At 37.8% G+C, this 13,854-nt stretch overlaps 2 protein-coding genes across 2 annotated transcripts; both read right to left on the bottom strand.

Annotated features, from left to right (window-relative positions):
- Positions 1–2,509: 2,509 nt before the first annotated feature.
- On the bottom strand, positions 2,510–3,796 carry LOC120422539 (protein D3-like). Its single transcript, XM_039586003.2, has 2 exons — positions 3,044–3,796; positions 2,510–2,973 (listed from the first exon to the last, which is right to left on the bottom strand). The coding sequence occupies exons 1-2, from the start codon at positions 3,634–3,636 to the stop codon at positions 2,817–2,819; spliced, it is 750 nt and encodes a 249-aa protein (XP_039441937.1). The 5' UTR covers positions 3,637–3,796; the 3' UTR covers positions 2,510–2,816.
- Positions 3,797–6,278: 2,482 nt separating this feature from the next.
- LOC120422585 (protein D3-like) lies at positions 6,279–10,301 on the bottom strand. The gene is made up of 2 exons (XM_039586073.2): positions 9,750–10,301; positions 6,279–6,470 (listed from the first exon to the last, which is right to left on the bottom strand). The coding sequence occupies exons 1-2, from the start codon at positions 10,229–10,231 to the stop codon at positions 6,326–6,328; spliced, it is 627 nt and encodes a 208-aa protein (XP_039442007.1). The 5' UTR covers positions 10,232–10,301; the 3' UTR covers positions 6,279–6,325.
- Between the last annotated feature and the right edge of the window lie 3,553 nt (positions 10,302–13,854).

Here is a 13,854-nt window from a genome sequence, read left to right as displayed (position 1 = left end):
AAAACACCACCACAAACATCCGTTATCGCGGGATCTTAGTGACCTCCCCCAACAACAGTGGGAGTGGCTCTCCCAGAGCGTGAGTGATTAATCAAGGCAAGGGGCTGCAGGTGGTGCGAAACGTTATCAGTGCTATCAAAATGCGATTTGAAATTTGTCACGTGTTTGTCACCGGTTATAATGCAACTTTTTATGGTTTTCAGTCGTTCGAATCGCCAAATTTTCATTCGCTAATTTTTGAGTGCCAGGGGAAACAAATTTTTCAATAAAAACAAAATTGCGTCCAGAAAGCTGTTAGATTTGTTTCCTGTCCGAACTGCAATCTCTGCTTCAAAAAATGGCTTCGTGATAGGGTATTTGTCCCTATTTTGGGCCTAGTACCTATTTTGGGTCTACCAAACTTAATTCAACGAAATTGATCATTTCACCAAAACTGGTAGTAATCTGCCCCTTGAAAATGATTCGTGCTGTCAGTATCTTCATTTTGGTGAGCAAGAAAATTCACTTTGTCCTCTTAAATTAGAAATAATGCAATAAATATATCACTCTTCACATTTTTCTTAGCAAATTGCAACTTGCCCATTAGGTCCAAAATTTTCACCACTTTTGCTTACCGCTTCTTGGGACTCAGCGTCAAGGCGTTCATCGCTCAGCACACGAATGAGAGCCCCGTCCCCGAATCTGCAACCACCGGCAATATGTTTTTATTGGTGGGTTGCACAATCCCGTTGCAAAAACAATCACTAAACTGCCACCAAATCAATATAATAACTGATTCTCTTTTTTCAGTCCACAAATTGTGACAGTGTGTGTGCGCTTTTCACAAGTTACAGTCTTTCTTGCATATTACGGGCTTGTTGTTTGGCTACACAGTAAAAAATAATGTAAATTTGGAAGCTGTAATTTTGGAAGGTTGAATATTACCTCTTTTATGATGTAATTTTACCTCAATTTAGACTGGAAAAGTGACATTACATCAGAAAAGTGGTAAAATTTCACATTTTCCCAGATGTAATATTACCATGTTTTTTTTTTTTCTGTGTACGCAACAATTGTTTAATTATGTTTAAAACTCGTAAAGAATGATATAAATCATGGCCAAGCTAGTTTATGGGTCATTTGCTCCCGTTGGTAAAATTGTCCAAGCTAATTATGCACGTGATGCAAGTGAAATCAATCATTCTAATGTTTATTTGTGGCTTAAAACATCACAATGATTTAGCATATTTGTCGACCGAATTTGTGCGGCTGTACTGTACGAGCTGGGGCTGAACCGTACGTCAAAAAAGTTCGCCACGTGCTTCGAGATTTCAACCAATCAGAAGGTAGGCCGAAAATATGCACAAAGAAGGTCGTATGCTAGGAGCAATATCCCCAAAATAGGGGCAAAAAGTGTTTTAGTTTTTTGTGCTTTTACAGCGATAGGGGCAGGGAGGGCAGAATGGTCCAGGGGGGCAGAATGGGCCACCCTTGGTTTTGGGCTTTAGAATGAATTTAGACCAACTGTAAGGCAAGGGTCTTATAAACGACGTCAAATAACATCGTCATACCGAAAACGACGTTTGAATTCATTGTATTTTTCGAATTATGAGCAAAAATGTAAATAATTGACAAAATCACGAAAATGTTGTTTTTTTCGAGGTTTCTAAATAAGCATTTTGAAAAGTATGATTGTTTGAAAAAGTTTGTTCAATGCTTATAATGTTACTAGAGGTTACTACCAAGGTAAACAAACAACAACGGAACCTTCAAATCATTTAGAGGCTTGGTGGTGGAAGTGTTAAATTAAATTCCACTTGGGGGCAGAATGGACCACCCTTTTCCTGCCTTATAAAAACAATCAAAAGTCACGAAATTTGAGCTAAATGGATTATTTCACTCCTTGTAGCTTCACAAATCACGTTTAATGCAACATTAGTTGATTTTTTACTTGTTTTGATGCTTATTTGTAAAAATAGTATCTTATTTCAACATTTTAACACTATTTTCAAAAATGTTTGTTTTTTTAAGTGACTTTTTTTATAAAAGTTGTCTTACTTCATGGAAACTATGTTAGAAAGGTAATTTCTTATCTCCCTTCAACGTTGTATTAGATTAAATGGCTTGTTTTCTAAGGTGGCCCATTCTGCCCCACAGGGTGGTCCATTCTGCCCCGCACCCTGGAAAACAAGTCGAAAAAACTTTTTTTTTTAAGTGGCTCAAAAATAGTTCTAAGCTCAAAATTTTCATAAACCAAGTATATAACATTGAAGGGAACATCCCAAAGCATAAGCCTACTACACTGAATTCATAAATTTTTATGTTTTTCTATGGTTTTTGGCGCATTTTACTTAGGCGGACCATTCTGCCCACCCTGCCCCTATAAGGTATTTTTATCAGATTTTACAGCGATATAAGGTATTTTTATCAAAATGTTGATAATGAACGAGCTTATTCATGTAAAACAAACTAGGCTGCCAATAGCAGCCTTTGAGAATACATCAAATTAAAAGTGCGCTCTGCTTAGTAGGCCCAAAATAGGGACAAATACCCTATGTTAAATTGATTGTTGCTCTTCAAAACTAACCTTATTTCTTTTTTAAATTTATTTTTCTTTTTCTAAGCTTCATTACTACTTCAATTGTTATACTTTGAAACTATCAGATATGACGAACACATGGCACTAAACGTAACTAAACAAAGTGTCCCATCCTTGTTTGTATGTCTCGCATGCTTTCTAACTGTTTATGCTGCACGAAATTGCATGTTGTCATGCAACGTACTCCACGTGGCAGTGGACTACATATGTTACATTTCTCTTCCTTCACCGACACCGGCTAGAACGCATTCTGGAACTGTCCCAACTGACGGTACAACTTGGGCACGTACTCGCTCCACTGAGCCTGGAAGAAGTTGCCGGCCACCGGAACTGGAGATAACTGGTACTTTTCCGAGAACTTTTGAATCGAAAATTTCCCTCGTCCCTGGGAACTCCTGCAGAAAAACAAAAACAATACACAGAAAACGGGTCACATCCGGTCAAGTTCACTGACCTCCCACTCACCTGTTGGACAGTCGCGCCTCGTCGCAGTCGAGCAGTCCGTTGGGCTGTTGGTACAGCAGGAACACATACCGGTGCAGGCCGGTCTTTTTGGCCGGTGCAGCTCCAATGTACTCGGACAGAACGTCGCCACGGTCAATGTCCCCGTTTCCGGGGATGTTCACCACCAGCCAGTGGTGCCACTCGCGAAACTTTGGCGTCGTCCGGCAGGGCGCGTCCGGATCGGTCATGCACAGCGTGTAGTACGAAGCAGGTTCCGCCGGTGGCATCCACCGCACCACCGGAATATCCTTGACCTGTTTCGGCATCAGAATGTTGCCCAGGTTGACGCGGTGCTCGCCCGGGTACGTCACCTGGAGCAGCGATTCCGGCGGGACGGGAATTACGTCCGGAACGATTTTGTGGTTCTTGAAGTCACGTACAAACTCGAGAGCGGCCATCGTGACCGCGCGACGGGGTGGCCAACACGTGGCTGCTGCCTCCGACTTGCCAACAGTGACTGTGCCGTGGTGGAAATTGGTTAGCGGAAAGTCGACGAGCGAGAGGCTCTTGCCAGCGAGTTTTTGGGTCATCGCGAAGTGCCGCCGGGTTTCCATGCAACGTTCCCGAATAATCAAGTGGAGCAGTAGCGTCGACTGCAGCTCATATTCGGTGTTTTTTTTTATTAGTTATAGCCTGTTAGTATAAACATTGCACCAAAATTAATGATAAAGACTTTTGGTTAAAAATTAAAAACCGAGTTTATATATTGAGGACATATTTTTTTGCAATTCCGTTTTAAAAGAACCTTAAACCGGGGTGACATTTAGGGGAGAGTGGGGAGACTTGATCCCCGGGGACACTTGATCCCAAGCCTCTATCTCGTCAACATGTGGGTAAAACAATTAGCTTTGTTCAAGAAAGTTGTGCGAAATTGACTAAAACTCATTGTAGAAAACAAAGAAAAAAATTAAAATATGTTTAGATTGAGTTACACACATATTTCTAAAAAGTGCTGCAAAAAACTTCCAAGAGATCTTTTTTCTTTGCTTTGATAAGTATAGAAAACACTCAAAAATTATTCAAAAAAATATTTTTTATGCATGAATTGTTTGATAAACATATCAACTCCAAAACCCTTACGCATTTGACGTTAAATTTATCGTCATACTATTTTTACAATCAATTGTTTAAAAAAGTGCGTTTAGGGAGACTTGATCCCTGCATTTTTACAGTCACTGGAATCAGCCTTAAGATTAAATAATTGGGCTGGGTTTTCGTACATAGTTTCCTTTAGTATAGTTGTACATAACTTACTGCAGTTTGAACCATTTTTCAAAAGCTTTGTAAACAAAAATTACCAGCTTTTGTAAACATGCTCAATTTTGGACTAAAAAAGAAAATTTTAAGTTTTGAAATATTTTGCATGCTAAACTTGTTATATTTTGAACACAAACGTACAGGTTTAATGTGAAATTGCTGTAACTAATAGAAAATTAAAAGTTTGGATGAATAAGAAACATTGTCCTTAAGATTTCTTCAAAATGTTGTAAGGGGGATCAAATTACCCCCAACATTTTGAAAATGCCGATTTAAAATATTTTTTTAAAACGCTTGGCATGATTCGAAGAGTTTATCTGGTGAAACACCCTTATCAGCCAAACATAGTTGAATGTTTAAGCTTTCAATTCATGCAAAAAGTTCATAATTTTGTGAGAAATTGACAGAGTTATGTGCGATACAAAAAAAGGGGATCAAGTCTCCCCACTCTCCCCTATAGGATTTCAATTTGTTTTGGGATTACTGGTAGGATTTGTCTCAAGATTTAAACGTTTCACAAAAAAATACAATTCATTGTGTGATAGTGTGATTTCTGAATTGCAAATAATACTTGATTCTTTCAGCATTCGTCGTATTTATTCAACTTGACGTTAAGTGAACGGCTCGTGCTGGGTATCAAGGACGAAGCAGAATATCAGGATTTTTGTTAGTTTGGGTAAAGACTTGTCAAACAAGTTCGGTGTGAATGACTTAGGCCGATTTTTGAAACCTGTGTGAAATTTTTCGAACTTTCGAATTTTTCAAAATGCACGTCTAGAGTTTTTTTATTAGGTATATTTGGACCCCAAAGTTCATGCTTCCCCTCGAATTGAGTGTGCAGAAAATGTCTAATATTATAAGGATTATATGTAAACTTTATGTTAATGTTATAGAAACACAAACGAAAGAATTGAAAAATACACAAAACAGAAAATTTCAAATAATACTAAAAAATATTTTAATATCTTCGACAAAAAAAAAAACCAAACAAATTAATAAAATCTACGTCTCTGTATTTTATTTCTACTAACTGCAATTTAGTTTCCCCCATCCCCTGTCACGAGATTCCGGATGGCTCCAGCAAATAAAACATCGAAAACCGAAATTGAGTCTTATGGATTCATGTTATTGTATTTTATTTGTAGGTTGAAAGTACCCTCCCGATGGTGCAACCACAGACAAACAGACATGAATCTTTGTAGAAGTTATCAAAGCCATTCATCGTTATTTTAAAATCTGTTGACGAGTAGTTCAAAAGTGTTTAACAAAAAATAACGCGAAAAAAATTAAAAAAGGACCAAATGAAGGATCATTCTGGAACTACAAAAAAATTGAATTAACGTGAAGACTTCCATCATTGTCATGATTTTTCATTCAAAGATATAAATTTTGCGTCGCTTTCAATATGTTGACAAAATTCCTTCAACATGTTGTTTAGAATAGTGCCCTACACATGCTGATTCCTTTTGGTAATGATTATCCCATTCCTTGTGAAGTTATGGAAATCGTCATTAATCAATGATTGCCAACTAGGACGTCAATGACTGTGCCACAAAATTATATAAATTTTGAAACACAATTGATTAAGATCAAAAATTCTTTCAGTAGCTTCAAGAAGGCAACAACCGGCACACGCTGATTCCTTTTGGTGCTGAAATTCGTTAAATTGAATTTAATACAGAATATGTTATAGTGATGATCAATTTTCTTCGAAAATGATCAACGGCTTCACCTTAACCTTTTGCTGATGCAACTGAAACATGAATTCCATGTCTGTTCATCTGTGGTGCGGTGGTACTCGCGCGGTGATTTTATTGCCAAGTGGTGCCAAAACAAGTGAGTTGTAGAACCATTTGCTACTTCTGTTTCCTCCCTCCGCTTCATCGCTACTACCGGAAACAGAGTGTGAGTGTGCTTCTGTGCTGCTATTGTTTGTGAGTGTGTGAGAGAGCTTGAGTGTGTCGGTGTTGGTTCGGAGTTTTTGGCTCACTTCCGGGACGAATCCAGGCTCGCGTACACCTGCGGAACGTAGTCGTCGTACTGGGCCTGGTAAAAATTGCCGGCAATCGGCGTTCCGAGCGCGTACTTGGTGGCGAATTCGGCCACGCGGAACATGCCACGGTTCGGGTTGCTGTTTGTGGTGAGGGGAAAAGAGGAAAAAAGTACACTCAAAGTAGTATATGTCGATTTTGTATCGCGATTTGTGGCTGTGTGTTGGAATGCACCACCACGTGCTACAAAGTGGGTGAATGTTAGCGGATTTTCAATTTCAATTCTATGCACTTTGCAATTTTGGTTGTCACACTCCAGTTTTCTACTTTCCTCGATTTGCTAGGTCAGTGGGGTGTTATGATTTTTGAAATTGAATCAGAGAGATGTTGAGGATGCTCAGAAAGCATTGGGTTGAGTAGCTCGTTTTTGTTTTCCCATTGGATTTTCTTGAATAAGAGCAACTGTCTAAAATCGCTCTAATTAATGATTGCTCTAAATAGTTGGAAATTTGCAAAAGGATTCACCTTGTGATGGATATGCAAACCCATATTCACAGACAATGGCTGTGCCAAGTTTTCATATCTGATTAGAGGAAATTCTCGTATGTTTGGCAAGTTAAGCACTCGCTCCTAATTCCATCCAATTTGCTGATTTTCACTATTTAAACAACTTTTTTTGTGAAACTCACTTTCTATTGAACTATTTATCACTCGATTTCAGTTGAACCGCTTTTTATGAGCTGTAATTGAATGTCAAAAAGTTGATATGTCAACAATAGAGGCACGATGGAATTAGATGCTGTTCCCATCTCGGATTCTCTAATATTATATACGCCTCGTTAATATAATTTTTTTTTCGATTCGAGATTTTCAGATGCACTTAGGTTGTTTGCAAGTTAAAAAAGTGGAACATCAACACTTCTCGTCTTCCAAATAATTTTTACTCTTCTGTTGCTTTTCGCAAACACTAAACTTCACCGATTTCCGATTTTAAATTTTCGAAAAACCGGTTTGGAACATAAGGCTTTCTAGGCCCGGTGAAAAAAATATAATTTAACCCAAAAATGACGAACTCCTCGTCACAGTGTTCTGATGCAAACAATGATCAAGCTCGAGCTGTCACAGCCCTGCGAAGTATGTTGGCTGACATATCGGGCGGTCAGTCAAAAAAACCCAGCTAGAAGTCGCCTGACAAAAAACTTTTGCTAGAAAGAGATAGGAAACCTGATGCAAACAAACTTCCAGCTGTAATGTAAACATACTGTGAATGTGTTGGTAAATTTCTGACTAGAAAGCCTTATTCCCAATCCATCAGGTAAAAAAAAATATATTCAGTTTATTTTATGTCGAAGCATATTTTTTTTATTTTTGCAAAAAATGATAAAATTTGATAATTGTTTTTTCAAAAACAAACGTAAAAAAAAAGTGACAAGAAACTATGAAATATATAACAAAGGCAAATACAGTACACTCAAATCCCGATGGTTTGACACCAACTGTTGTCAAACGAACGGGGTCACGTTTTAGTTTGACACCCCTTTTACACGGAGTTCACACACACTACCAAACGTTTGTTTTGATAGTGTGCGTGAGCGCTGTGTAAAAAGTGACAGTTCGTCACTTTTTAGTCTGACTTTGACCAACCAACGGGGTACAAACTAAAAAAGTGTCAAACGAAAAAGTGACCAACCACCGGGGGTTGAGTGTACTCGTTCGGTAACTGGGTTACGTTCCCAGCCTAATTACCGAACAAGTAGTGTATTTGCTTGCTGCTGACTGGGCTGATCGCAAAATTACGAGGGAAACATCGAAGCATTATATTTTCTCAACAAAAAATAAAAAGTAAGGCAACTAAAAAAAATCCAGACCAAACCATGTTAACTTCCGTTGAATTTGACATGGAATTTTATGAAAATTTAACAAACACTTTTTATTTACAAACTTCAAGCGAACAGAGGGAGGGGTTCCCTAGAGACCCAAAATAAGGAGACTGATCAGACTTTGCAAAAATCAATCTGGCAACGTATGTTTTGAGCTTGGGAATACTGGCAAGTTTTGCTGGCCTGTATAGGGTCTGTACACCCAAAACTGGGCCGCGTTCGTCCGAGAGAATAATGGCCTCGAGCCGAGAAAACAGTGGTACCATTTACGATACAGCTCGAAATTCTCTCGAGGTTCATTAAAAAAAGATCATCTGTCAAAACAAAAAATAGAAAGTGTCGATAGGCAATCAAACGTAAAAATTACCCCCCCCCCCCCCCACCCCCACCCTAGAGGGCGCTGAAACTTGGGGTGATGTTTTCATTATAACCTACAGCGAGTAAGTTGGTTTGAAATTTGAAATTGTTTTATTTCATCATAAAATCGACATTAATAGCAAATTATACCATTTTTAGGTAAGAAATAAATAGCTTAATTGATATAAACGACAATATTTTTGTGATGGCCGATTTAACCTGTTCATTATCTGATTCAAAATAAGGGAATGTTTTAATCAACCAAAACCTAACTAATCAATTGAGAATGTAGATTATTCAAGTGAACAAATATTTTTTAAAGTCACTTCTATCATAAAAGCAAAGCTCTGCTTGAAAAATGGTAATTGGAATGATTTTCAAAATTTGCAATCTAACCTCATTCTCGCGTTTTCAATCCGGATCTCAGAATTTTCAATGAAAAAGGCAACTTAGCAAAAAAAATCAAAAAGTCAATCGATAGAACTTTTTATTTCTTACCACCTGTTAACTTTATTTTATTCCAAAAGATCAATTTTCTTTTTAAAAACATTAAAATAGTTTTCACTCGCCTTTGCACTTATCGCGCAAAAACGTAAACGTAACCTTGCACCAAAGTTCTCCTACTCGAATGTAGGTGGCGAATCGAGTTTTTAGCTTTGGTTTTGGGGGCCTATAACGGGAATCGAACCAGAGACCTTTGACACACTAACCCATTGACTAACTGCTTCGACAACCAGAGCTCGGTGACTAAGGAGTGATCAGAAGTTGATGCATGACACTTGTTGGAGATTTATTGTTTCAATCAACGATTGAACACATTTATTTTGATGGTGTGAGTTGGTAGCATTATTCGTTCGATTTTGACACTGAGCGATTCTCTCGACTTCGAATTGTGGGTGTAGGGTTCCCGTGGTCAAATTAAGCTCAAATTTGAAATTTAGCCTAGCCAAGCTTTGATAAGCCCTGAGGAAGCCAAGATTTGGACCACTATAATGGAAGTTAAAGAAAAGGTCAAATAAATTCAGAAAAAAAACAAAACCTGGTCAAGATAAATGCAAATAAAAACTCATAAATTGGAAGTAGCGTACCAAAAGTTGCGTCTTTCAATTATACGGATAATAAATCATAATTTTCAAAAGCTGAACTAATCACATATATTCAAACAAAACTCAAACCACTCACCGATTGTTCAACCTGGGCTCTTCAAACTCAATCTTGCCGGACGGCTGTTTGTACACCAGGAACGCGTACCGATGCAGTCCGGACCCCTGTGGCGGCGCCGAGCTGATGTACTCCGCCACCGGCTCACCCGAGGCCACGTCCTCGCCGGGAATGTTGATCACGATCCAGTGGCGCCACTCGCGCATTTTCGGGTTGGCCCGACTGGGCGCATCCGGGTCAGTCAAAATCAGCGTGTACAGCGACTTGGGGTCCGCTTCCCAGCTGACGGTCGGTTGATCTTTGACCTGGGTCGGGGTCAGTTCGTTACCGAGGGACGCTTCGGCACCCGAGGGGTAGGTGACCTTGGCCAGCATGGCGGGGGCTTCCGGAATGATGTCCGGGACCAGTTCCTGACCCATGAAAGCTTCCGGGACGCCACATTTGGCCACGGCACCGATGCCAACCACGAAAACCGCTTGAAACAAAAGCACTAGTTTCTTCATGGCGTTGGTTCTCCAGACTGACTCAACCTGTCAGGTGCAAGTTCCGAGCGAAACTGATGCGATCTGCGCCGAGAAGATGGGGAAAAGTACTCAGCGAACCTGTTTTGTGTGTGTGTTGTGCGTGATTCGTTTCGAGTTGGGAAAGTTAAGCCAGTTGGCACCAAATAAATACTCGAATAAGATTTAAACCACAAAAAATATATATAAAATTCTTAATTTTTGAAAGATTGCATATCTCGACTTGTTTTTGATTAGGTCCTATAAGCATATGAAAGACAATAGGTTTAGGACCTTTTAAAAAAAAAAAAAACTGGACATAAATAAAGAAATAGTTTTACAAACAATTATTGTTTTTAGAACATCGAATCCTATTCAACTAAATTATTATGTTTGAAATAAACAAAAACTCACAATTGGGTTCTAAAATGAAGCTTAGATTGTTGATTTTATTGTTTAAAGCGATAAAGCTTATTTTTCTGAGTACAATGACCCTTTTTACGACCACAAAGAGTTTAAAATGGATTTTTAAATCAATTTTGAAAAATTAACCTCGCGGTCCTTCTTGACAGAAAAGCTCCTACTTGACAGCTCGTTCCAAGGGGACCATAGTTGATCCATCGAAAAAATATTGTCTTGTCAAAAAAAAAAATTGCATTAAAATGAATAAAAGTGATCAGAAATGGTTTTTAATCGTGTTTTTTACCGTTGTACATAAAAATTTACATAGGGCTTTAGTACCCAATTAGTATGTCAAACAAAATCTATGTTTGTTTATTCAAAGTGCTCAGGATTGAAAAATACAAAAAACTCAAAGAAATATTTATTTTCAATCCATTACATGGATTTTTTTAAAAAGATTTTTATTTTTGTTTACAATTTCGTTTTGAACATGATGAAATGGCTTACTTATCATCACCGAAACCATCATTGCAGAAAAGTTCAAGTTTTCAGCACTTTTAAGGAAAAGTAATACGTTTCGACGCTGTTTGGTTTTTGATTTGAAAATAGGGCTTGATTTTATTGGCCCCTCCCTCAACCTAGACTAGATTTGAGGGTCAAAAACTAAAAAAAAAACATAGAAAAAATTACTGATAAAATTAATTTGTTCATTACAATCAAAAGATAAACAACATATAATTTATAAAAATAAATAATTAAAACAAAGTTAAAACCACCAAACTCAATGTTAATAATAAATCCTCAACACACCAAAACACGATCCCATTGAACATGTGCTGGAAAAAACATATGTTTCGATCTCAACCATAAGCTTTGTTTTGCTAGTCTGGACGATTCAGCTCTTCAAGCCTTGGCTGGAAAACGCTATGGACACACCTGGTCGTTCCAATAACCGGACTTGGCGAAAAACGAAGAATCAGCTCGGTTGTGATCAATCCACCGATGTTTAGGTTTGGTACATTTATTCTGGGATTTTTTCTTGTTCTATTTTTCTTACATGTAGTTTTGTTCCCCAGTTTTTATTCCTTTTTGTTTTTTTCCGATTACTAAAGTTTTTGTTAAATATTTTTTTTAAAATAATTTCTTGCAACTTAAATTTAATCTTGTCACAAAAGATAAAACAAGGAATCAATCCTTCTTTTCCACGAAAGAACACAGCTCAGGCTGGAAGAAAGCAGAAGTGAGCACCTACAACACGCTCTGAGGGAAGTTTCTTCAGTTTCTTCCTTCTTTTTTGAACGCATAATCATATGTTTAAACGTTGATCGTCGAGGGTTTCGGTTGGGGTCGTCGTCGTTTTTTTTTTTTCGTTTTAATCAAACTGCGTTTGTGTTTAAAACTGCGCATCAGATTCTAGCAGGGCGAGAGAAGAACAAAGAAAAAGTTCGTTTGCCAAAGTTGAATTACCTGCGCGAATAAGGAAAAGGGGTCTTGATTTGGAAGACCCTAAAGATGTTGCAGTTCATTGGCACCGAACGTTTATGTTTTGAAATGAAACTTTCCATGCTTTACATCTGATTGTACCCGTGATAAGCGAAAACCCAATTCATTAAGTACGACTCATGATGACAGGAACTTTATTTTTTATTGCACCCACGGTAGACACAAAGGCCAAAAGTGCAGTTGCATGCGATATAGTTCTCTTCTGTCTATATGCAAATGACTCTATACATATATCGTTGCATGTTCTATAGACTAATCGTTATTTAATTGTTTGTTTTGACGACCTTGCTCTGGGGATGGCACATGACACACTTAATGACCTAATTTTTGGTTTTGCTTTTAATTTGACGTGAAAAGTAAGTTATTAGTCTTGCATGCCGTTTTTTATGTGGGTTATTGAGTCTTTATAAAGATTCTGTTTTGAATTGGAACTTGGTGTTTTTTTTGTGAAATTGGTGTATCAAAAACTTCAAATAATATTTGCATTGGCTTAACATGACCCTTTGATAAGAATGTTCCATCCTCGGTTCCATCCCACTGAGAATTTTGGCTCGAGCCACGACTTGATTCCTAATCCCTAATCCCTAATAAGTGTACGGAGAGACGGCGCCGAATACCCATATTGACACATAAAATTTGAGGGCACCCGCCGCGAGATTCAAACCGGCGACCTCTGGATTGTGAGTCCAGTGCGCGGTCCGATTGATCCACACGGACGGGTATGATGATATGGAGTATGATATGGATTTGACTTTATTTTAACTTGATTACGCATTCAATTTTGTTCAACTTAACAAGTGCGCACTTTAATTAAGTTGTGCGCATCCAATAAAATGCATTATAGCCTGTTTCTTTGTTAATTTCTAAAAATATTTTTTCGAATTGCTGAGAAAATTCTCTATAATTTTTCGTTTCGTTTCAAAGTCGGACAACTTTTTGCTGGGATTACAGCCTTGCAAAGAATAAAATTGATTTTTTTTCTCAGTGTCATCCAATTAGATTTTATTTATCAAAATAAGATAGCTCGTCAACTTTTCGTCGGATTTCCAGTGTTAAAAACGAAACAGTTGTGAAATTTTCCAAAACGAACATTTTCAAAATAATAAATTCAAGCTGATGTTTAAAAAATGTCAAAATATGGATTGATCGATCTTTTCAACAAATATATAAGGCTGTCGACGAAAAATTAAGGTTGAATAAGTGACAGACAGCTATGATGCTATGAGACGCGGGTTCGATTCCCGCCTTATCCACTGAGCTTCTATCGGATGGTGAAGTAAAACGTCGGTCCCGGTTTCTCCTGTCTCGTCAGAGGCGCTGGAGCAGAAATCCCACGTTAGAGGAAGGCCATGCCCCGGGGGGCGTAGTGCCAATAGTTTCGTTTAAGTGACAGACAGTTTTTCACCTTTTCTACTAAAGAATGATACTTGTAAAAAATGCTTAGAGGCATAGTCAAAGACATTACAAAAAATCTTGCAATTTTTATGACAGGTTTTTTTTTCAGAGGGCAAATAAAATAATTATAAAAATAATCATGTAAAAATTTGTACAATTTATTGTAGACTAGTTATTACAATAACATTGTATAATGTTTATTTTTGTATTCATAATCGAATTATAAATACATTATAGGCATTATAGGACACATAAAGGTTAAATTCCCCTAATAAAATCAACAACAACAAAGGCCTTTGTGCAAATTTTTAATGTTGAGACCACAG

The sequence above is a fragment of the Culex pipiens genome, chromosome 1 (genome assembly GCF_016801865.2).
Source record: "Culex pipiens pallens isolate TS chromosome 1, TS_CPP_V2, whole genome shotgun sequence".
Classification (NCBI taxonomy): Eukaryota; Metazoa; Arthropoda; class Insecta; order Diptera; family Culicidae; genus Culex; species Culex pipiens.
Note: the sequence above shows the minus strand (reverse complement) of the source record. Positions and strands in the feature narration are given on the sequence as shown.

Excerpts from the sequence above, each read along its gene's own strand:
- LOC120422539 (XM_039586003.2), bottom strand. The coding sequence starts at position 3,636 with ATGGAAACCCGGCGGCACTTCGCGATGACCCAAAAACTCGCTGGCAAG. Across the intron at positions 2,974-3,043 it reads GAGGCGCGACTGTCCAACAG|GAGTTCCCAGGGACGAGGGA; the intron begins GTGAGTGGGAGG and ends GTTTTTCTGCAG.
- LOC120422585 (XM_039586073.2), bottom strand. The coding sequence starts at position 10,231 with ATGAAGAAACTAGTGCTTTTGTTTCAAGCGGTTTTCGTGGTTGGCATC. Across the intron at positions 6,471-9,749 it reads GAGCCCAGGTTGAACAATCG|CAACCCGAACCGTGGCATGT; the intron begins GTGAGTGGTTTG and ends CACCACAAACAG.